The 23,191-nt window shown below is 43.9% G+C and overlaps 3 protein-coding genes across 4 annotated transcripts; 2 read left to right on the top strand and 1 right to left on the bottom strand.

Moving 5' to 3' along the window:
• Positions 1-6,059: 6,059 nt before the first annotated feature.
• Positions 6,060-8,057, top strand: LOC133895278 (heat stress transcription factor B-2b-like). The gene is made up of 2 exons (XM_062335458.1): positions 6,060-6,599; positions 6,701-8,057. Exons 1-2 carry the CDS (start codon positions 6,324-6,326, stop codon positions 7,565-7,567), a joined length of 1,143 nt encoding a protein of 380 aa, XP_062191442.1. The 5' UTR covers positions 6,060-6,323; the 3' UTR covers positions 7,568-8,057.
• Positions 8,058-10,904: 2,847 nt separating this feature from the next.
• LOC133895277 (plant UBX domain-containing protein 8-like) lies at positions 10,905-16,716 on the top strand. The gene is made up of 11 exons (XM_062335457.1): positions 10,905-11,076; positions 12,811-12,872; positions 12,977-13,499; positions 13,575-13,658; positions 13,735-13,844; positions 14,186-14,426; positions 14,518-14,706; positions 14,778-14,942; positions 15,357-15,500; positions 15,576-15,632; positions 16,331-16,716. The coding sequence occupies exons 1-11, from the start codon at positions 10,993-10,995 to the stop codon at positions 16,442-16,444; spliced, it is 1,773 nt and encodes a 590-aa protein (XP_062191441.1). The 5' UTR covers positions 10,905-10,992; the 3' UTR covers positions 16,445-16,716.
• Positions 16,717-18,090: 1,374 nt separating this feature from the next.
• LOC133895720 (uncharacterized) lies at positions 18,091-20,955 on the bottom strand. 2 transcript variants are annotated; one of them, XR_009905635.1, is made up of 3 exons: positions 19,221-20,955; positions 18,850-19,129; positions 18,091-18,345 (listed from the first exon to the last, which is right to left on the bottom strand). XR_009905635.1 is itself a non-coding variant. In XM_062336211.1 (2 exons), the coding sequence occupies exons 1-2, from the start codon at positions 20,763-20,765 to the stop codon at positions 18,932-18,934; spliced, it is 1,743 nt and encodes a 580-aa protein (XP_062192195.1). In that variant the 5' UTR covers positions 20,766-20,955; the 3' UTR covers positions 18,713-18,931. The 2 variants fall into 2 exon arrangements, 1 of the variants encoding a protein (XP_062192195.1); XM_062336211.1 differs by lacking the exon at positions 18,091-18,345 and having other exon boundaries at positions 18,713-19,129.
• Between the last annotated feature and the right edge of the window lie 2,236 nt (positions 20,956-23,191).

Here is a 23,191-nt window from a genome sequence, read left to right as displayed (position 1 = left end):
CAAGGAAATTGGATATGATAGTTGGACGATTATATTATACTTTGTACTAGCCAATTTGATTTGTTCTTTTCTTGGTTCTCTGTATCTGATATTACTCAAGTACGTGTTCAGTAAATGGTCTGCCATGTTCACCCAATCTCTTCAGCTAACAGCAATGAGCATCTACAATTTATCTGATTGGCAACATCCTTCTTCACCGAGCTGAGCTGTGTCTCCCGTGCTTTTCCGAAGTAGTACTTGTCCACAATAAAATTGGTCCCTATTGGCCCGCTTCTCTGAATTATTCTAGACATGTCAGAGCAACATGCTGGTCTTGTCTGTTCCTCCCTCACAGTCTCCAAAATAAGATTAACTGTTTTAACTTTGATCATAAATTTTTAAACACTTAAAAATAATACAGATAGATTTGTCTTGAAAAGTAATTCTATAATAATATATTTTTATTATATTTTATTAATATATTAAAAAAGTAGTAGTTAAAGTTGTATTTTGATAATTTTATCGAAGTCTAAAACAATATTTATTTCGGATTGAATGAAGTATTGTCTACTTTCAGTATACCTTGTCAGTACTCGGTAGTAGATCATTCGACCAAATGCATGATTGTAAAATGACAAGCTGGACAGATCAGAATCACAGTGAAGTCGCAGACGAAACTTCAGGTAGCACCTTTACCCATGTGAAAGGAGATCTGGATTCTGAACGATGAAGGGGGAAGGAAGAACATGCATGGTAAAGTTGTTGGTTGTTTCTTCTGAAATGACCCCTTTTCTTTAGCCTTCTGCCCCTTGTGCTCTCTTCTGCCTTTAATCATTGACCCCGTATACTTCGACATCACAATTATTTTCTTATCCTTCACTGGAAAGGCTGGCCAGGGCCACGCTGTAGATTGAGATCTGGGGTTTGGTTGAGCTTGAGGCAGCCAAAAAAGCACTAGATCAGGACCATTGTTACAGTGTCTGGTTAGGCAAGCAGAAACCAGAAATGTTCTCTCCAGGCAGTTTCCATTTGGAAGATGGCATGAGTAGGTGCAGAGAAAACTCTGTAAAGCTAGCAACTTGAAGCAATCGTGATGGCCCTACCAGGACGGAGTTGTTTGAGAAACGATCATGGTCAGCTAGCAATGTGCTGCCTCTGCGTGCTAACAGATCTCGAAGAGCCTCCTTGTAGGGGACTAGGGAGTAGGAATCCAATCCAAGGAGCATGGATGCTTCTGACAATGGAGAAAATGCGATTCGTTTTTATTTGCACATTTCCTATATTTCAGGTCCATGAAATCTTCAAAGTGAGAAATCAAGTTGAAACGTGTTTTGATTTTCTTGTGATGAGTGATTGATACTGTCATTTATTTGGTTTGATGATCTTCGGTTTTGCATGAGCTTTGATGTGATTTGAATTGATTTGAGATTCCATTTGAGCATATTGATTATGTATTAATTGGAATTGGAGTTAGAAATATATGTTTGCTTGTCTCATGGTGTGCAGGTGATGGATGCAACTTGACGGTCGACGGCGGAATGATCGGGGTCAATCGGAGTGCTTGGTGCCAAACGATCAAAGAGATCGGGAGGAGTCAAGGTTATCCTAACTGAACACGTGGAGGTCAAACAAAACATTGAAGGCAGATGAAGACGGCGTGCTGACAAAGTTAAGCGAATGGGATGCCGTTGCAAGTGATAAGACGGTCCAATGGATCGGGAGTGGAAGAGACTTGACGGCGGTTAGGATTGCATGATGGAGTACACGCGTTGACATCAAAGTGCTTGCTTAAGGTGTAAGCAAGGCGGTGAGCCACGCTTTGAGAAACGTGCAAGCGGTTTCGCAGTTTGGCCTCAAACTGTGGGAGAACTGGAGGAGTATATGGTACCATCACGAAGCTTGCATCGAGATGAAGCTAAGTCGTGAAGGCTCCACGGCCGTCTGATGAATAGAGAAGAAAATAGACCAAAATACCCTTGGTGGTAGGTAGGAATACACTACAAAAGAGGAGTATTTCGGAAAAAAAACTAGGAAACTTAAGGACCAAGTTTCCTAAGCCTATAAATAGTGGGGTAGAGCTAGAGAAAGCTTTGAAGTAGCCACTTGAGCCCCCTTATGCCACCCATTTGAGAGCCTTAGAGTTATGATTTTAGAGGAGAGAATGATAAATACTTAGCCTATGTAATAGGTGAGAGTTTTGAGAGATAAATCTTTGTAATCCGTATAAAATAGGGATGGCATCTTTGAGTAATTAAGTTTATATTTTTGCATATGCTTGAATTCCCCTCATTCTAATTTTCCTCTATTGTTTCCCTCGCAAGTTTGCAAGTTTTTCGGTTTTGGTTTTGATTTTTGGGCTGAAATTTCAGCACATTGTGAGATCATTCTTTTTGTTGTTAGAGACATAAAAACTCACATACGAGTGTATGCTCATGGGTCTTGAGTACCCTTGCCTCTAGATCATCAATTTGGAGAGGTTCCTTTCCTGGAGATATTTTCTTTGAGCTGCAGTTTTTTTCACCTTTGCAGGGTTGTTTTTCTTGATGCTAGTGGCTTAAACACTCACATACTCATGTATTTGAACGGGTCTTGAGTTCTCTTACCACTAGACTATCATCTTGGAGGATAACCTTGTCCGATGTCCATCTTTTCTAGTTTTTTTGAAAGTTGCGAGTTTTTGTGCACAAAAGTATATGGAATGGTCTTGAATAGAACTTATGGTTCATATTCCATCTATGGAGTTATATTGCTATAGAACTAGTCTTATTACTTTGTCTCTCTCATTCTTTTACTTCCGCTTGAGCGTTTTGAGGTGCGTTGGGTGAGAAATAAGAAAAGACAATCTATTTCGAAAGAAATTGTTGAGATGCCTATTCATTCCCCCTCTAGTCGCCATTCTCGTTCCTACACAAACTATTAAGTCGGATCATGTGAACACATGAGTTCACTTGGTTTGTCATGATTTTAGCGTTCTTTGTGAGCTTTAGGGTTTCAGGACTTGGGCTTTTATGGCTTCCTACCTTAGAGAGCCTTTGGGTAGCATGGCTAGCCAACGGTGATGGTAGGCGTGAGGGTGGACCGTCGGATGGGCAGGGAGAGGATGGGGGTGAGAGAAACGCATCGGTGCAGCCAGTTTTGCGTGACAGGGGTGAAGGTGACGGATTTGGCAACGAGCACATCATCGGAGACGACCAGAGGAGAGCGAAAGGTGGAGAAGTGAGGCTAGTGATGGTGGATGGACACGAGGCGGTCGTAAGGAAGAAGAAACGCTAGAGGATGAATAAAGAACACGATCCGTCCAATACAAATCGTGTACTTGTGGGCATCGACTGAAAAGTCACACGTTTTCAGGCATATGAACAATAAGCATCACCCTTTTATTTGCTTTTAGGGAAAAAAGAGAAAGCAGAAACGACAAGTGGGCCGTATCTCAGGCGCGTTCTCTGTGTCGCGTGAGAGCATAGACCCAGCCAACAGCCCAAACGCGAGGAGGCCCTGCGAATTAAGGACCGCTTGGGCTGTAACGATGGAGCCTGACGAGCGGGCTTCTGTTTGGAATTTCCCGTAGATGACGAGGCTGGGCTGGGTCTTGTTGGATCTTTCCGGCACCTTTCTGGCTCTGTTGTGCCCGCCTGACGGCCCTGGATCTGTACCAAGTAAAGACAAGAATTATCTCTCTCAAGAGAGAGAAGAAGAAGAAGAAAAGCAGTTGGTAGAGAAGGTGAGACTCGTGGCCATGGATTCAAACGCAAGATACATTAAAGAATAGGAGAAATGCCATGCCAACAGCAGTACCGTGAAGGCGCCTGTGGCAATCTGGTAGATGCCAGAAACGAGCATTCCCCATTTCTCAGTCAAAGTCAAGTCATCCAGCAGAGAGAAAGAAAAAGACGTAGCTAGTACGATCATACGATGCTTTCTTTCCTGCAGAAAGCAGCAGATCGCTCGTTCCGTTTTTCTCTCGATCAGAATCAGCGGCAGCAGACGCCATTCAAAGAAAGCTTCAAATACGTCCGTCACCTCTGACCCCCGTAGTCTGCCCTGTTGCTTTGCCAGACGCCTGACCCCTCTGCCGGTCTGCCCCTGCTGCTAGTGCGACCAAGACCAGCCTCGCGCCCTCGCCCATCCCCAAGTGTGTGTGTGTATATATATATATATATATATATATATATATATATATACATACACCCAGGAGTACATACTAGTTTTCCTATATAGGACACCTATTCTATACTCCTAGGAGTATGTACTCCCACATGCAATATACCACCTAAACAAACACTTTATACTCTTTTATCATTTTTAGTATACTCTAATACTAATTCTAAGATACTCCAATATGAGTTGTATGAAAAAAAATTCAATGTTAGCCTTTTATTTTTGCTATATACTCTTTTTTATACATAAAAGAAGTATATACGCAAATTAAGATAAAAATCATGGAATTTCATAAAAAATTTCGTGGGATTTGTATTGTAGTATCTTATAATTACTAATGAAGTATATTTAAAGTGATAAAGAAGTATAACTCATGTGTAAAAGTGGTATATGAGAGGTGGGAGTACATACACCCAGGAGTACATACTAGTTTTCCTATATATATATATATATATATATATATATCATTTTTAACTATTTTATTTATTTTTAAATACTTGTCATTTCACGTTTTTAGATGTAGTTTTTAATTTTATCTCTACAAAATATCTCTTATTCATTTATTTATGGTAGATTATATAGGATTTTAGCTAGTTTTAAAAGGTATTTTTATCATTTTATATTTAAAATTTATACTGTCTTTAATATGCATTGGTATACGTGTTTGGTTAAAAGTGAGAAATATTAAAAAATAGAAGGAATATTTAAAAAACAGTAGTGCTTCTTTTTCGCACCTCTTATGATTTGCCTATGTATTTTTCGTTGTTCTGTCCTGTGTCTCCCGCGCCCTCGCTCCCGCATCCCGCAATACGCTCCTGCGCCCTCCCGCGTTACGTGTGTATATATATCCTTAAGTTGTTAAGCAGTTTCGCCAGAACTTGGAAATATTACAATTGACTCAAGGTGAAACGTGTTAACTTGCATAGTTGACACGTTTGCAATCCATGGAACCTTCAGAGACGGAACGGAACAGACGAACCGTGATTCTCCAGTGGTATTAAGGATAGGTTGTATAATGGAGTACCTGTCATGTCCGTGTCACAAGGATAGAGCGTGATCACTGATCAGGAAGATCCCAGCAACAGAAAAGCTACGCGATGAAAGGAAATCTTAATTAAGTCGATCGGGTCTAGCAAAATATCTGCTCAAAGACACGCATGCAAAAAACTGTCACGCTCCAATCAACTAATCTACGGAAGCGACTGGATCATACTCCTATCTGTGTTCACAACCAAGTGAGGTCCAAGCCAAATGCTTGGTCCATGCTATATCCTTTGTAGCTGCCTGTAGATGTGTAAATAAATTTACTCCTACTACATTTAATTCAAAATGCATAAATAAACGCAAATCTATTTGAAAAAGAGCCCAAACAATTTGAACCGCGCAGTCTAAGTCATCCATAGTACTCCAGGTCAGTTTATAAGGGCCTGTGGTTCTGAATTCTCTCATAAACTTTTGTTTTTTCCTCAGAAATGTTTTTTCTGATGAATTAGAATTATTTTGTGTAATTACTAGTTGGATTGAATATATTTTAATTCTTGATAGAGGATGATAGTTGTAAATAAGAATGAACTCATTCAAAAATGAGAAAAAACCATTTTTTGCTTGTTTCTCTCTTGCAGTATAAAAAAAGAAAAGTTTCTCCTGTTTCATATTCAAATCACTTGCTAAAATCATCAAAATCACTTACTAAAAATCACCCTTTGACAGAGATTCCGATACGTTTCTCGCATCCAAATGTGACGTAGATACTGGAATGAGGACACCTTGATTTCTGACGTGTCCAGCTTCCAGCCTCGTAGCGGAGCGGGCCCCACCCACCCCACCCCATCCCTGCCCGAAACGTGTTTGTCCCAGGTCCCTCCGCCCCGCGTTGAACCTTCCAGAATAACCAACCCGGCAAAAAAACAAACGAACCTTCTCGCACTTTCCTTGCCCGCACGCCGCCATCCACAACCACCGTCCGATCACCGGAGGACCCAAATCCGACTCGGCACGAGTGGCGGGGCGGGCCTCCCTCCCTCGGCTTATAGCGAGCGCCCCCCCTCGGCGACCGCTTCCCTCTTCCTTCTCCTCCTCCCGTTCCCTACTCCTCCGCGCCTTCGCCTCGGCTTGTAGAAGCGACCGTCTTTCAGTGCCTGGAAGTCACGGTGTCCCCCGGCCAGATCTGCGTGGGCGGTGGCGCCATGGCCGCCGAGCAGGCCGCCACGGGGGGTGAGCCGCCTCCCGTGCCGCCCACGCCCGCGGAGGGGGCAGCGGCGGGGCAGAGGTCGATGCCCACCCCGTTCCTGAGAAAGACGTACCAGCTGGTGGACGACCCCGCGGTGGACGACGTCATCTCGTGGAACGACGACGGATCCGCCTTCGTCGTGTGGCGCCCGGCGGAGTTCGCGCGCGACCTCCTGCCCAAGTACTTCAAGCACAACAACTTCTCCAGCTTCGTGCGCCAGCTCAACACCTACGTGAGTCGTTTCGGCTCATCAGATCTCGATTATTTTTTCATGTCTTGGCGTGGTGCTGATCGATCGATGCGTTCGTGTTTCATGGTGATCTGCGGGTGCAGGGGTTCAGGAAGATTGTGCCGGACAGGTGGGAGTTCGCCAACGACTGCTTCCGGCGAGGGGAGAAGCGGCTGCTCCGCGACATACACCGCCGGAAGGTGACTCCGGCTGCGGAGGCGACGGGGATGGTCACGGTGGCGGCGGCGACGGGGATCCCGATGGCGCTGCCGGTGGGATCGCCAGTTTACTCCGGCGACGAGCAGGTGCTGTCGTCGAGCTCGTCACCTGACCCCACGTCGCTGCAGCCGCAGGCGCCATCCGGCTCGGGCCCCGGCGTAGTGGCCTCACTGGCCTCCGGCGACGTCGGCGAGGAGAACGCGCGGCTGCGGCGTGAGAACGCGCGGCTAGCGCGCGAGCTCGGCCGGATGAAGAAGCTCTGCGACAACATCCTCCTCCTCATGTCCAAGTACGCCTCCACCCAGCATCTAGACGCCGCCACCCAACAGATCGAGGCCTTCAAAGCGGAGGCCGGGAACCGCTCCGACGAGTCTGCGGAGGCCGCTCCGCCTCCACCGCCTTCGGTCCTCGAGCTCATGCCGTCGTGCCCGGGCGCCCCAGCGGCCGTCGGGCCCGAGCCGGGAGCAGAGAACGAGTATGAGAAGACGTGCGCGCGGCTATTCGGCGTCTCCATCGGGCGGAAGCGAATGCGAGAAGACGACGGCGATGCCGGCGGCGGCGAGCACAACGTGAGCAGAGCGGCGGAGGTGAAGCCGGAGCCGGTGGACGCGCAGCCCGACCACCACAAGGATCAAACGACGGAGTCGCAGGTGTGGCCCATTTACCGGCCCAGGCCCGTCTACCACCCTCTCCGGGCCTGCAACGGGTCGGACCGCACCGGCGGCGACCATGACGGGTCCAACTCCAGATGACTAGGCCCGAACTTTTTTATATATTTTTTTTAAAAAATTACAAATATATGCATCTGTCTTTAAAAACGGTGCATATATTTGTAATTTTTTATTTAAAAAATAAAAAATCTCGACTTGGCTCGTCCCGTTGACATAGAAGCTAATTACATCAGCTAATTACTGTTGCTACGAAGTAATGTAATTACTAGAAAGAGGGAGACCTAATTAACTGCAGATTTACCGCCCGTGTAAAACTCCAGTGGCTTTGTAGCATTTTTTTGGTTAGTTTTTCTCGCGTATCATCCTTTGTGTATAGCAAAACATAAAAGCTAGAGCTCGACATATTTAGATAACGTTTTCTTTTCTTTTTTGTACTGTTGTGATTGGTCTTCATCCCACCAAAACTGACAGTGGCGGTTGTGATCGGTGTCCGTTGGGAGGATATCTTCGGTTGAGTACCTCTTATCTTGTATAAATATAACATGAATCAACGAATCAGAATTAAATTTTAGTCTCATTCATCTACTACAGCACGGGTGGATTTCAGACTGGGATAGGATTTCGGGCTGGGACAACTGGAGCTGTGACTCCAGTCGTAGCTCAATTTTCGAATATATACTTTTATATTCTTCGACTCATCTTATATTATTATGGACTGGTATCTTATACTCCAGTCCGTTAGTTTTATAGGTCCAAAGTGGTCTTATGTTCCGTTTGTTTTCTGTGGTCTTATGTTCCGTTTGTTTTCTGTTTCTGATTCTGTTTTTGCTGCTTTCAGAAGTCAGAAGTTAGAAGTCAGAATAAATAGGATTTTAGAAAAATGACTTCTAAAAAAACCAGAAGTCTGTTTCTAATTAAAATAAACTAAAGTTGATAAGCTCATTGAGAGACGTTTTTCCGAGAAACTAAAAATTTATTATAGAAACCAATAACCTATTTTCAAAAATAACTTTTCAAACAAATAAAAAAACAATTTTTCAGAAAAACTCAAAAGCAAAAACTCAAACAAATATAAACCTACTGGGCCGATAGCTCCTCCACTGCACCTTCACTTGTGCTAGAAACGACAGAAGCCACTGATCCCACACGTTCTTGTGCTTGAATTTGCTGGAATCCTTGGCAGCTTGTCCGAACTGTTCATTAATTCCATCGTTCTGTTAGGTTTGACACCAAAATTTGGTACGTCAACAATATGGGAAAATGATCGATGACTACTCTAGTGTAGTGTCTAGAACTTAGAATCCAGGTGGGTAGTCAGCCGGTCACTTGTCAGAAATAAGATACTCTCTATGTTTATTTTAAATTATCACTGTCCTTTACTGTAGCAGAACTGATTGTGCGTATTTTAAAAGTATTTATAGATACTTTAAACTTTTGTATTATTAGATTTATCATTAAACAAACTTTACTAGTATTATATATTTTTAAGTATTTATAAATCTGTTTTTTAAAAAACGTATGATCAAATTTGTTACCGGAAAAACAGAGTAACGTGTAAAAATAAATAGAGAGAGCATCTTGTAAACAAACATGGCGCCTGCTAGAAGGTCGTACGAGAGCCACTTCCTTCCAAGCTAAGTCGGGTATGATTGGGATGCCGATAGCGACCCATGCTGACACCGGCGGATGCCACACTTCGTTCCCTTGTTTTGTTTTTCACTACTCTTTTGTTCTTGTAAACAGGTGTATGCATCTTCCGGCTGTCGGAGTAAAAAAAAAAAGCCCATTTTATTACCTGAAGTAAGTTTTTCTTCTTCTATTTAACCCCTTAAGTTTCGATACCGGGTTACTTTACCTATCAAGAGTGTGTTTCATTGCAAAAGAGAGATTACATCGTATAGCTTGGTTGAGTAGAAGTAAGTTGGAGGAGTCGTATATTCTTAAGAAGAGTGTTTGATTAGCTGTATGAACGGATACAGTAAACATATGAAGATGTTTGGTTGACTGTATGAGCGGATGTAATGACTGTGTGATCTGAGTCTGACGAGTGAGTTCTACTGATATTGTAGTTCATGTAACTTACATCCGTTCAGCCTAGATATGAGTGGAATTCGATTTGAGCATATCACATAGCTAGAATGACTCATATAGACTAGTTGTATTTATCATGCAAGCAATCAAATAGATTTTTTACAAGAATACATAAGTGGTTATAAGTTTTTCGTCTATATAGATTCGGATGTAGCAAATAAAAAAACCTAAGCTGGTTTGGATGGGTGGTTTTGCCACCATTGAAGCTTCTAGGTTCGACGGGCTCCGGGAGGGTAGCATCTACTACTTGGACGATACCAGGTTTGAATTATCCGTGGTGTTGGATAATGGGAAGACCGAACTTCTTTCTCCAGTGCTAACATGGGCATGATCATGTACGGAATGCCCAGGACTAGGGCTGGTGTTGGACAATTTCCGCGTCGGTTTTCACGAGAGAGTTCTTCCCCAATCTGGTTTTGTCCTAGAGTTGATGGAATACTTTAGGCTTCGGTAGGTCTCTGCCTTGTACCTTACACTTTCTGCAGCTATATATGCTGAAAATTGCCGACTATTATGTTTGCATATAAAATAAGGAAAGCTGATTAGTACGTATGAACAAATGTGGCGTGTTGCTAACATCAATTAATACCTGTTTTGTGTCACCTAAATTTTTAAGTGCCATATACCTCACCAAATTTTATTTAGTTCTATCTCTTGGTATTAATCACTATTTATGTTTCTGTACATGACCGCTTCAGATTAGCATTTCCTTCTACAAAGATTAGCAGAAGACGCCTGTGGCCATGGTACTTGATCGTGCAAAGACATGCATGACCAGTGTTTATTTAAAATTTTCTACAGACTGCACAGTGAACAAATAAGGCTTGTTTGGCCCAATCCAAGTGGATGGGCCTGAAATTTAATCTAATTTCCAGTCCCTATCACGTGATTTGGGCCGGATCCCTGCATATTTCGTGACACTAAAATTCCCATATCTTGTTTACTTTACTTTTTAAAAAGGAAAAGTTTTTTTAAAACTGTACAGTAGGGAAAACCCCTACTATGATAATTTTACTACAAGTAAAAGATCGTGAAAAAAGAAAAATAAATATACACTTCATGCAAATACGATGTTTCGTGATCACAAGGTTACGAGTGCAAGTCTATATGTATGAACAACCATGGGCGAAGCTAAATAGCACGGAGGGGTGAAGATGCACTCAGACTCAAAGAAAACTTCAGTGTATTCATCTTCTACTCATCATATATGCATCTCCCTAGCTAGTGTTCACGGAGGGCAGGAGCGTCATTTTCTGCGCTTATTGGGCTCGGCGCGGCCCAGGAGGGAGCGAAGCGGTGGGGCCATAAGGAAGCAGCACATCGACAGCACTTGAATTCACACGCACGGCTCCTCCTTTTGCAGCTCCACCTCCTCGCCGTCGCCGCGGAGCCCCAGGCCGGCGGCGCCTCCCGCCATGGTGCGGCCTCCGCAGGAGGCGATCGACACCTTCGTCAGCATCACCGGCGCCGCCGAGGCCGGCGCCGTCCGCGTGCTCGAGGTGACCACGTCGGCCCCTTCCCTTCCCCTTCTTCCCCACGTCGCCCATTGGACTCCGTGTCGCGGCCTCGTATGTCTCGATTTTCTTTGCTCCGGGTTAGGGTTCGGCTTCTCCCTGCTTTGTGGGGTTCGGGGGGTTGGATGGGTTAGGTAGTCAGATGGCGATGCGGAATGCGATGGCGGATCGGTGGCACGATGTGCGATTCGAGTCAGGGTTTCATGGGTACGCGGAGTCGCTTTGCGGTGTGCTTAGAGTTGGCAACAAGAGCGTAGTTCGAGTTTGTGAGAGTGCAATGCCTGCGAGGTTTTAGTGTTGTGCTATGATTGATACGTGCACTAGTTCTAGTTTACATTTATGTGGGCAAATAATGTCGTTGTCTACTTGATGGTTGAATGTCTGTGATCTGTTTTTACTGATTTTACTAATCGATGTGACAAACCGGCAGTCGACGAGTAGTTCCTGTGCAAGAAACATTTTTTTGAGTTGTTGTGGACTCGTGTGTGTGTGGAGCAAGAGAGAAATAGGTTCCTCGGTCTATCTATGTGGCACTTTGGATGGTATAGCAAGTAAATGAGCATCCATTATCCATGGAAAGTGTGAACAAGTTAGACCATCCCCAAGGGAATCCCTTCGCGGACCAGAATCCCTTCAGATGTCCCAATAATCCTTAGGATTCATTGGCCCTGTTTGGAATGCAGGGTTGGAGTGTCGACTGAAACACTGCAGTATTTCAAATGTCGTAGTTGGGTGAGGTGTCTTTTATGGGCTCTAGGAAAGTTGGTAAATTGAAAGTAATGTTTTTCATGATTAGTGCCCGCACTACAAATGCAGTGCCTTTCACTTAAGAGCTATAGAGATTTTGATGCACACGAAATCAAAGTTTTCTTCTCTCATCCAAATAAGGCTGCAAAGAAATCATTTGGAAGTGTACCTACCATCATTTCCCTTTTTCGAAACAACGAAGTGCAGGGCTACTGTCTGTTTTAGGCCTATCGCTTGATTTGCCTTTTCAAAAAACATTGGTATCCTGTTGGTTGAGATGGAAGCTTAATGGGATTTGTGCGTCCTAGTTATTGTGGAATCTTAATCTGTGGACTTAGCAGGCACCTAAGCTAATTTGGTAATAAAAAGTTTAAACAAAAAAAGGTGATGTGAAACTTTATCCAAGGAGAACAGATTTTTCATGCTGTGTTTCTTGTAAATAGTTTCTTGCATTTTAATTCGTGAAATCTAGAACTGAACCACCTTGATTGATAATTCAATGTTCATGGCTTATCGCCGCTAGTGTTTACTCTTTGTTCCTGTTGGTTGCATTGAGCATAATTTCAGTACGGACCGTCCAGCTGGTTTGTATTTGATCTGATGGTGCAGTACAACTTTTGATCTACAACCTGAATGAATTATTTGTGGCACCTTGATGAAGATGAGCTCTAGTTCACGTATTTGTCTATCTAGTATCTCTTTAAAAATATAGGACTTCACACAAACAGATATTTCTCAGTTCATTTTTTGCTTAGCTCTATCAGCTATTCTCCATGTCATCTAGTGTGCTGCATCTAACCTTCAGTAATTTTAACTCGAATAAAAGATAAAAAGTTTTTATCAATCAAGTGTCATTGAAGATCTAGAGTGCAGCTATTAGACATGGTTATTGTTAAAATTTAAATAGAAATGTCATTATGCATTTTAGACTCATATACTGGCTATAATGGCTGACCAATTCTTTTTACACAGGAACATGGTGGTGACCTAAATGAAGCTGTCAATGCTTATTTTAATGAGGGAGATAGGACCACGTATGTGTTTTGTTCTCCTATCTGTTTCCTTACTTTTATGCATTTGTCGTCCTGGTACCCATGTCGTTCCATTTGAATATAACTGAATTGCACAATTTCACCAGAATAAATCAGAATCCTGTACCTGCCAGTCACGATGATACGATGGAGCTGGATGAACCACTTGATCCCATGTTTGACAGACCTTTATTCCCTAGAAGTTTGGGCAACCCTTTTGCACTTTTGGATCCAAATTTTGCCAACAGAGCTGCTGCTGGTATATTTGGACTGGGACCTCAGGTCACACATCCTAGGGAGGTGAGGCAGATACCTATTGAAGTTAAGGATAACAATACTCAAACAGGCAGTTCTGGTCAGGGTCCTTTTATTGAGGATGTTACTGGACATGAATCTTTGTATGGTCCAGAGGTCCATGGGACTGTTATAGTTGATGAAGATGATGAAGACTTGCCATCAGCCCCATCTGCTCATGATCCTAATATCCCAAGCAACGCTTCACGCCCGAACCTTTCTGTGCCAAGTGCTCCTCCATTGGTTGATGTTAATGACTACAACAGTGATATAGAAGAGGAGATGATCCGTGCAGCAATTGAAGCTTCAAAAAGAGAGGCTGAAGGAATGACAAATGTATGCTTATGCTTATTGGATTTATCATTTTTTCAACAGTTTAAACATCCTTCTGAATGAACCCATTGTATGTAGGGTCTTAATAGTGGTGAAGGTGAAAATGCATCGCGTGGCAGAGGCAACGATGAGCTTGCTTGGGCAGTTTCTTTGTCCTTGGAGGTAGTTTTGTAAGATATAGCTCTCTATTTTTGTTCATATACCTCTGTCCCAATACAATTTTTAATGTGACTATCAGACAACGGAGCGAGAGAGTGCTCTGCGCCATGACGGGATGCTTGTACCGGATCATTCTCCTGATTTATCTGATAAGGAAGACATTGAAGGAGCAAGTGGATCGGTTGAAAGGTGAATATTCAAAATTGTTAGCCATCTTTCTTGAATCATTTTTTTTAATCTGTAGAACAGTGGTAGCCCTAAATCATGTTTTTTAATCTCTAGAACAGTGGTTGTATGTGAAGATTAGTATGTTCAGATATTGATAATCAATTAATTGATTAGTTTCCATTTTCCTGTCAGTCTTGAGTTTTTTTATGGTTTCATTTGCATGAAGTTATGCAGCCTTTCAGGCTACCATTTTTTTTTTGGTTGTGTGTTATTTTCAAGTGATTTTTACTAGCTAGCCATTAGCAATATAACCTATATCTGATCGACTTCTGTCTTCTCATGCACGTCCTTTCTTATTGGAGGCAAGGATCAACCACAGGGAAAGTTGGAACTTCTGAGCGAACAGTAGATGAAGATAACTTCCAAGAGGATATTGAAGATGCTGAGGAGCAACCTTTAGTTAGGCATCGTTCTAGGCGTCTTCGATACGTAAATACTGAGCCGGCGGAAGAAGTGGAAAGGTCTGACAGTCCTCCCCCAAGTCCTCAGCCTCATAACGCTCAAACTGATCGCCAGAATAATGGAGGTTTCCCTTCAGAAGAGGTATTATATTCCCATGCCTCTAGTGAGCTATAGTTTGTGCAAATTGTAGTTGTTTCACAACTTACAGTGCCGTAATCATTTCCTTGAAAAGTGGGGTGGCATTTCTTCTGAAGAGCATGACGAAGCTGTTATGCTTGAGGCTGCAATGTTCGGTGGGATTCCTGAAGGAGCAGCATATCCATTTTCCTTCCCAACTCATGGAAGCTCAACTCACTATCCCCGAGTAGCACATCCTCCATCACCAACATTAACTGCACAGCGGTTGTTAAGGGAGCAGCAGGTACAGAGCATTATTTAACTTACGGAGAATATTAGAACTACTGTATGCGACACCCAATTTTTCAATTGCAGGATGATGAGTATCTTGCAGCGCTCCAAGCTGATCAAGAAAAAGAGTTGAAGGCTGTGCAGGAGGCTGAGCTCCGCAGACTAGAAGAAGCTGCTGCAAGAGAAGCTGCTCTTGCACGTCAAAAGGAAGAAGAGGGGGAGAAGCTAAGAAAACAGCTTGAGGAAGAGGTACTTCAGTTAGTACTATCAAATTGAAAGTTGATACAATTAAGATCGAGATATTCTCATGCATTTATTGCACTTGGATGACTATATTGGCTCCGGAGCATACGGTTGACTAAATTTCTGTTGGGACTTGGGATGGGTTGGTTTAGAAGTGCTTTACTCACTTCTTGTCAGGACATTCTCCTCAGACTATTACTTGGGCTTAATTAGAACATGTCTAGTTCAAGAGCTGTCCTGGGAAGCATGAGCCTGAAATGTTAATCTAGTGACCTTATTGCAAACAAATGATAATGCAGCAGTTTGATTTCCTTCTGCAAATTCATGCTAAAGCTTGTTATATCTGTATTCTCCATGGTTTGTGTTAATTTACCACAGCATTATATGAATTTTATTTTTCATGATGTATATTGTGAATAGGAGTTAGAGTCTGAGCTCGCAGCCAAACAAGCATCACTACCTAAGGAGCCATTACCAAATGATGATGGGGCCGTCACAGTGGTAGTTCGCATGCCTGATGGTAGACGCCAGGGGCGGCGCTTTCTCAAATCTGACAAGCTCCAGGTAACTTCTTTCAGTTGCCAGAATCCTTACTGAAACAATTAATTATACCTTCTTCTAACCTTGGAATTTTTGCAGTCTCTTTTTGATTTCATAGACATCAGCAGGACGTTCAAACCAAGAACTTATAGACTGGTAATGCTCAGCCTCTTCTTTTGATAGCACTGTATATTCGAAAAAGAAATTCTATTGATAAAGATTAATGCAGCTACCAACCATAACTTTGTATACTGGATTATGCCAGCACCAGCTGGTTATTTGCATTAGCACTAACAGAGAAAATATACTGTTTCTGCATGCTTTTGCAGTGTCTTTTTTCTTTTAGGAACTTTACTTTGCTATTTTCATGGGAACACCACTTTTGAACAGTTTCTTTTTGTTTCTTGAAATTTTAATTCTTATATCAATCCATTTTGAATGATCTATGTGGCTTCAGTGCATAGTCTCATCAAGTCTTGTTTATTGTCAGTACTTGTTAAATGTTTTGCGTCAACTGCCCTAGTGGCTGTCAAGCAGTCAGGTTACTCGGGAGGTTTGAGATAGGTTATGATACACTCGTAACATGGTGATGTGTATGACTAAAAACTATTAAGGGAAACTGCAGCACCAGCCATTTTAGCTTTTAGTGTGGGCATATTTGAATACTGCAGTTCATCGCCAATTCATTTTAGCTGTTCCGTTATTGTTATTCCGATATTGAGTTGTGTCACTGATCCTTCTCCTGAGGACAAATGCATCAGAAAATTTCTCTACTTACTCTTCTATATAATTTATCGGCGGTTTCTGATTAAATCTTATAATCATTCCTTTTTTTAAAACTATGTAATGTGTAGGTGAGGTCTTATCCCAGGCGTGCATTCACCGACGGTGAGAGTCAAATGTCTTTAAGTGATCTCGGCCTCACTGGCAAGCAAGAAGCTCTGTTCCTAGAACAAATTTCAGGATAGAGGAAAGGCTTTACTTATGGTTAAGTATAGCATCCGAGAGTGGTTACAGTTCTTAAAATATGCCTGGCGTATGTTCATGAAAATATTACAAATGCTCGCATGAGAACTGATGTCTAGCCATCTTTTGTGCTGTGGAACGATAGTATTTTACTGAGTTTTGTGTGACACGCACTCTGATACCCCCTTTGAACGTGCAGTCAGAATGTATATGCAATCCCCTACCTTCAAAATTACCTTAATCCTTTAATTTTAAGACATAGTTTTGTGTGACACTCACTCTGACTGCCTGGCTTGTATTTTGACGTAAGAATACTCTGCTTGCTGAGAAGTGGACTGCGTTTACTCTGGGCACTGTGGTTACTGGAAGCTGCTGTGATGGAAGGACCAGCTGCTTGGTTGCCATTACATTGGCATAATCGCATAGATCAAAGGAGCACAAAATAGAAAGAAAGTTGCACATGTCAAGTGTATCTATAGTGACCAACCATCAGATCATGAATGGTTTCACGCGCGGGGGACGGCCAGCGTTTGGCGCCATTGCTGCCTGCCGAACGCACTCTCAGATTCAGACGTGCTGGGCTTGTGGCTTCTTGTACTGCTGCTGCTCCTGCTGCTGTACAACATGGACGATGCTGCGAAGTGCAGCGCTATTTGTAGTCGTGTGCAGCGGAGGGCGGCGGCGAGCTGTGCATAGCTCACCCAATCAAGGAGACGGCGGCGCTTGTGCTTGGGAGGAGCGAGAGCGAGCGCCGCAGTTGTGTGAGCCATCGAGCACGAGGCGCGCCCGGCGTCACGTTCTTTTAGCTCTTGCAGTGCTGAAGTTAAAGATTCCTAGTTTCTGCAATGCTGAAGTTCTGCAGAAGCATCAAACACACTAGAAACATAGCGAGACCCGTTGGCGCGCTCCAGCCACTGGACGGCCAAGTGGTGTCTATATTGGGTTTGATTCATGTAGCAAATCGTTTTGAAACGTATGTTATTTTGTTTAGGATACAGAATCAACACACAGATTATTGTTCCAGCATTCCTTGTGAAAATAATGTTATTTTCTATGCTTAAGTCATGGCCCAGTTATGTGACTGTTGGAGAGTCTATAATTTAGGCACCGTTTTATGGAGGCAATGCTGTGTGATGCAGCTCTGGGCTTTGCTTGGCCTAAAGCTTGGAGGAATAGGTATGTTCAGCTCTGTTGATTTGTGAGCTTGATTGAGCTTGAGTCAATGCTCGTGGCTGAGGCGTAGGGAAGAAGAAATGGAGCCATACATTCAGGCAGGCACTGATTTTTTTAGAGGTACCAGCAAGCAAGCTAAATGATGTTCAGATGAGCAACCCAGTAACCATCAAATTAAATGTTCCATTCGGATGTATTGGTATATAATTAATCAGTAAAAAACACAGCTCAATTACCAAACTCTAGATCTGCTAATTTGAGGAAGTATAGCAGTTGCTTTACCTGAATATTGCTACGCGCGAACAAAACTGACGGGGAGGAAAACCCACAACAATTCGTGACATCAGAGGCTCTCTGCTCCAACATGCATTCAGATCAGCAAAAAATTGTCTATTTCCCTAATAATCATTTCTCAATGATAATATAGAAATAGCATGCATTCAGACCTCAGGTACCGTGTTAACTACTCAGTGAGTCACTGTGATTTCTATATTCAAATGTCTTTGAGTGACTTTGTTAGAAAGAAAGTATTTGTAAGGCTACAACATTTCATGGAAAGCCAGAAGCAAAACTTCAGAATTCAGCTCCTATAAAACTAATAGGAACAGGATCATGACAGAACTCGAAAACTTCAGAATTCGGCTCCTCTAAGACTAACAGGAATAAGATCAGGACAGTACTCGTGGAGAGAGAGGTTGCACGTGATTCTTGTCATAAAGGAAGGCCGAACCTGACAAAGATATCAAAAGTTTAACCACAGCTCAACTGATAGTTACACAAAAGTAAACATAAACAGTACAATGATTTGGTAGCAGGCTATGTGTGCACAGTAGCCTCAGCCATGTCCTTCGAGGGCTCAATTCATTAAGCAGCTGGAAAGAGTTTTAGGAAGCTGTACTGCCTCTTTCATTGTCTTAATTCCTATGTGCTGAGTCAGCAGTATCCATGCTAAGCTTCCTTGTCGATCAATTTCGATCTGCGTCGGCATTTATTTCATATATAAATTGGTTGTTTGTGACTCTATTCTTTTACTACTTACTGCACCGAAAACTATGTTCTGGTGGATTCTACTTATCAAATAATCTCAGATGTCTATGTCATCAAATATTGAGATGATAATAATGGCAGTGATCAAACACATTATCTCAAGCATTATGGCACTGATCTAACACATTATGGCAGCTATATTGAAATCATCTGTTTCAAAAGATAACAATGGCAGTGGTAAACATACTGAACTAAAACTGAAAGACAGATTGCTCAAGAGGTGAGAGTCCGATCCATCCCACGTCGCCCTTCCTCCTCCATCCCGCGCCTCAGTCACAGAAAACACCATCCAAAAGCTCAGCCAATCCCATCCTATAGCTGCTACCTAATGAGCGAGGCCAAGTGTTGGGCCTGAAACAAGGTCGGGCGGACATCAGCGCGGCATCGCTGATACGGGGAAGCTTCTCACCACTTGAATGGCTTGCATCTTCACCAAGCTTCTGCTGCGCTTCACACCACTGACTTGTCTAGAAGAAACAAGAATATATGTCAGTCAGACGCAATAGTAAATATGGTGCCGGACAATCTCAGAAAGAAAAGGAAAAGGGGACAATATACCTTGTTGAAGTAGGTGTTGAAGTCACTCGTGAAGATATCAGGGTCGGGAATAACTCTGCTTCCAGGAGGTAACTTGTGGGCAGACAACACCCTCCGACGCTGCAGGTCGAGGCTAAGCCTAACCATACAAAAACCTCTGGCTGGAACATCCACAATGTCATCAGCATCGACGGACTCAAGGTCGTCAGCATCGATCGACTCAAGATCGTCAGCATCGACGGACTCACGGTCGTCAGCATGGATGGACTCACGGCGGGGAGCAAAGGAGAGGTAGACAACATCATCTTGAACCATGCTAAGGACAGGTATGAGCGGCTGCAGACCCAGGACATCCTTGTAGGTTGGGTCGGTCAAGAGCTCACCGAGGCTGACCGATGAGCCTTTCACCCACTCCGGTCGGCAGCCGTCGAGGGACAGGCTCCACGTGGTGAGGGTCACATCGCTGATGGGGCTGTCTTGGCCATGGCCGTCCATGGTGACAAACTTGAGGACCCTTTCACCAGGACGCTCGACGCAGCACGCGGACCGGTACTCCCGCGGTTGCCCCCGGAGGACATGCTTGATGAAACACCCCTCGGGCAACGCGATGAAGCGGAACCGAGGACACGCAGCCAACACGTCGTCGCAGACCAGGACACCCTGGAGAAGATCGACCCAGCAGAGGCGACTCCATCCGCCCGCGAACACCGCGTCGGCGGTGAAGTTGTAGGTGCGCTTCGACGTGTGTTTCTCAGGCTCAGAGGGGAGGGGGAGCTCCACCTGTTTCTGCATCCACCGGCCGGCGCAGTCGCCGGACGACCACCACAGAAACAGATCGGCCTTGTTTGTGGCGCAACCGTGTTCTTGACGGAGGAGAAGGTCGGCGAGCACATAGTTGCTGGGCGCCTCGTGGCGCAGGACGGCGGACCCGGTCCCAATGCTGCAGTGCGAGAACATGTAGGCGGACCGGGATGGCAGCGGCGGGATCACGGCGACCGAGCTGGCCCAGGAATCGTAGACCAGGTAAAACCCTGGATAGCAGAGACAGGAATCGTATGTGGCGACGAAGAGAACGAGTATGTTGTGGTGTGAGCTCCAGATGACGGCGCAGGAGGGGTAACTGCTGCGCAAGGGGAAGCCTGGTACCCAAGACAGGCGAAGGGCTAGGGAGGTCACTCCTGGGGGGTCGGCGACCTCAAGAACAGGTTCGATGCCTTCCAGTACCTCACGGTAGAAGGCAGCGTCGTCGTTGCCGCTGAAGGCCACCACGACCTTCTCCACTGCGCTGGGGCGGGAGGCTTTGCGGTCGCGAACGGTTGCCGCCGCCGGCGCCTCGACCTCTGCCCGATAGCGCAAAATCTCTGCTGTGAACGCTCTTAGCCTGGCGACCTCCCACTCTTCTGTGCTGCCGCACGCCGGGATGCCATCGAGAATTTTGGCCACGGTGACGGACAGCGGCGGCGCTCCTCCTCTTTCGATTTCCTCAGCTACCTCATCTATGAGTCGCACCACGGAGGGATCTAGCAGCACTTCACTTGGATGTGGATCGACTGCCTCGTCCTCCATGGGATGGGCTGGGATGGATTGACGATTTGGTGTTGCGTGGGTGGAGAGAGGGGTGGAACGAAGGGGATTAGGTCTGGAGCGGATCGGGATCGTAACGGGGGGATCGAGAACGAAGGGGAGCGACGTCACGGGTGTGCAGTCGGCATCGTATCGGCCGTCCGCTGCATCCGACGCCTCCCATAAGTCCTGCCTGCCTACCGAGCGGCCTCAGTTCGGCCCAGCAACACAACACGGCATGGAGCTCCTTTATCTGAGGCTGGGGAGATTTTTTTATTTATATATATAATTTTTTAATATCTACGGTACAAAACTACACGGCTGTTTGAAAAAATTGCAAATATTTGAAATATATATATATATATATATAAATAAATCGGCTGGTGATGGTACGAACAACTGACTTTGGATCAGACTGATAGAAATTAGTTTTTGCAGCTGCTACGACTAATACTCACTTAGCTATTGTTCGGCGCGGTTTGGTCGTTTCATTGCACACTCCGAGGCTCTCCATTTCTTTAGGGAATGTAAATTGCCGGGATAGAAGGTAGGCATTACTAAGTGCAACAGGATATTTTTCCTTCCACAGAGCATCAGACTAGCTTCCCTCGCGCGACGAATCCTCCCACGCTTCATCTCCCTTTTTTTTAAGGTACCAGCAAGCAAGCTAAATGATGTTCAGGTGAGCAACCCAGTAACCATCAAATTACATGTTACGTTCGGATGTATTGGTATATAATTAATCAGTAAAAAACACAGTTCGGATGCAGTAGCTTTACCTGAATATTGCTACGTGCGAACAGAACTGACGGGGAGGAAAACACACAACAATTCGTGACATCAGAGGCTCTCTGCTCCAACATGCATTCAGATCAGCAAAAAATTGTCTATTTCCCTAATAATCATTTCTCAATGATAATATAGAAATAGCATGCATTCAGAACTCAAGTGCTGTGTTAACTACTCAGTGAGTCACTGTGATTTCTATATTCAAATGTCTTTGAGTGACTTTGTTAGCAAGATAATATTTGTAAGGCTACAACATTTCATGGAAAGCCAGAAGCAAAACTTCAGAATTCAGCTCCTATAAAACTAATAGGAACAGGATCATGACAGAACTGGAAAACTTCAGAATTCGGCTCCTCTAAGACTAACAGGAATAAGATCAGGACAGTACTCGTCGAGAGAGAGAGAGGTTGCACATGATTCTTGTCATTAAGGAAGGCCGAACCTGACAAAGATATCAAAAGTATAACCACAGCTCAACTGGTAATTACATAAAAGTAAACATAAACAGTACAATGATTTGGTAGCAGCCATGTGTGCACAGTAACCTCAGCCATGTCCTTCGAGGGCTCAATTCATTAAGCAGCTCGAAAGAGTTTTACGAAGCTATATTATCTATATCCTACGCTTCTTTATGTGTGTCAATTACGAGTATGACAAGTTTTAATATAGCCCATACGAATATTCACCGGTACAGTGACATAGATCACACATGTGAGCATTTCCATACGATTTCATACAATCTCTTACTAATTCCTCATCTTATTTTTTTTTTTCAGTCTCCACCTCTCTACGACTTCAGGCAATCGCTAGACATGAAGCAAAATAAGGATCAAAAGCGGTGGGTGAACATGGAGATTATAGATGGCAACAGGCAAAATACCCTCGGATAGAGGCTACATAGACCCACGCCCGCAAGGAAAATCTTGTACCTGTGCCCGTGCCCGTCACCCGCGACGGGCATTAAACTGTGCCCGTGCCCTCAATCCGTGGGCATCATGTGCCCACGGGCATGCCCACGTCCCCGTCAGCCAACAAGTAGTTTATATAGGGAGTTTCAGTTTTTTATACAGGGAGCTTTTTATAGCAATACAAGTACATACCAACAATTTCATCAAATTTAAACATACAAGAAAATAAATAATCTTAAATACTTAGTGCATCACACATTCTCACACATATAGGATTGTTCAACAACACAATTACACAACAGTCTATCCATACTTCCATACAAATAAATAGAACAATGAATAAGTTTATCAATTAGATTCAACATTAGTGATGCATGATTCTTTTTGCATATCTTCTTCAATGTCTTCAAGGCATGACCAGAAGCTATTAAGCCTTCCATCACCTTCATCTACAAACAAATTTTATGTACATTAGTAGCAGATCATATATTAGAAATAGAACATATTGCAAATACACATTTGTTTACCTTTGAGATTGTGACGAAGCCAACTTTAGCTGCACATCAAAGCTTCCAACATTATAGTAGTAAGACGGCTGCGATGCTCACTTAAAATCCTTCCACTAGTGCTAAAAGCTAATTCAGAAGCTACTGTGGTGATTGGAATAGCCAAAATGTCACGAGCAATTAGCCTCAAAGTGGGATAACTAGTTCCGGCCACTTTCCACCAACC

This window comes from Phragmites australis, chromosome 16, assembly GCF_958298935.1.
Source record: "Phragmites australis chromosome 16, lpPhrAust1.1, whole genome shotgun sequence".
NCBI lineage: Eukaryota > Viridiplantae > Streptophyta > Magnoliopsida > Poales > Poaceae > Phragmites > Phragmites australis.
This window is presented reverse-complemented; position numbering and strand designations above follow the sequence as displayed.

Excerpts from the sequence above, each read along its gene's own strand:
- LOC133895720 (XM_062336211.1), bottom strand. The coding sequence starts at position 20,765 with ATGGAGGACGAGGCAGTCGATCCACATCCAAGTGAAGTGCTGCTAGAT. Across the intron at positions 19,130-19,220 it reads TCAACACCTACTTCAACAAG|ACAAGTCAGTGGTGTGAAGC; the intron begins GTATATTGTCCC and ends TGTTTCTTCTAG.
- LOC133895277 (XM_062335457.1), top strand. The coding sequence starts at position 10,993 with ATGGTGCGGCCTCCGCAGGAGGCGATCGACACCTTCGTCAGCATCACC. Across the intron at positions 13,845-14,185 it reads GCAAGTGGATCGGTTGAAAG|GCAAGGATCAACCACAGGGA; the intron begins GTGAATATTCAA and ends TTCTTATTGGAG. Across the intron at positions 14,427-14,517 it reads GAGGTTTCCCTTCAGAAGAG|TGGGGTGGCATTTCTTCTGA; the intron begins GTATTATATTCC and ends TTCCTTGAAAAG.
- LOC133895278 (XM_062335458.1), top strand. The coding sequence starts at position 6,324 with ATGGCCGCCGAGCAGGCCGCCACGGGGGGTGAGCCGCCTCCCGTGCCG. Across the intron at positions 6,600-6,700 it reads TGCGCCAGCTCAACACCTAC|GGGTTCAGGAAGATTGTGCC; the intron begins GTGAGTCGTTTC and ends CTGCGGGTGCAG.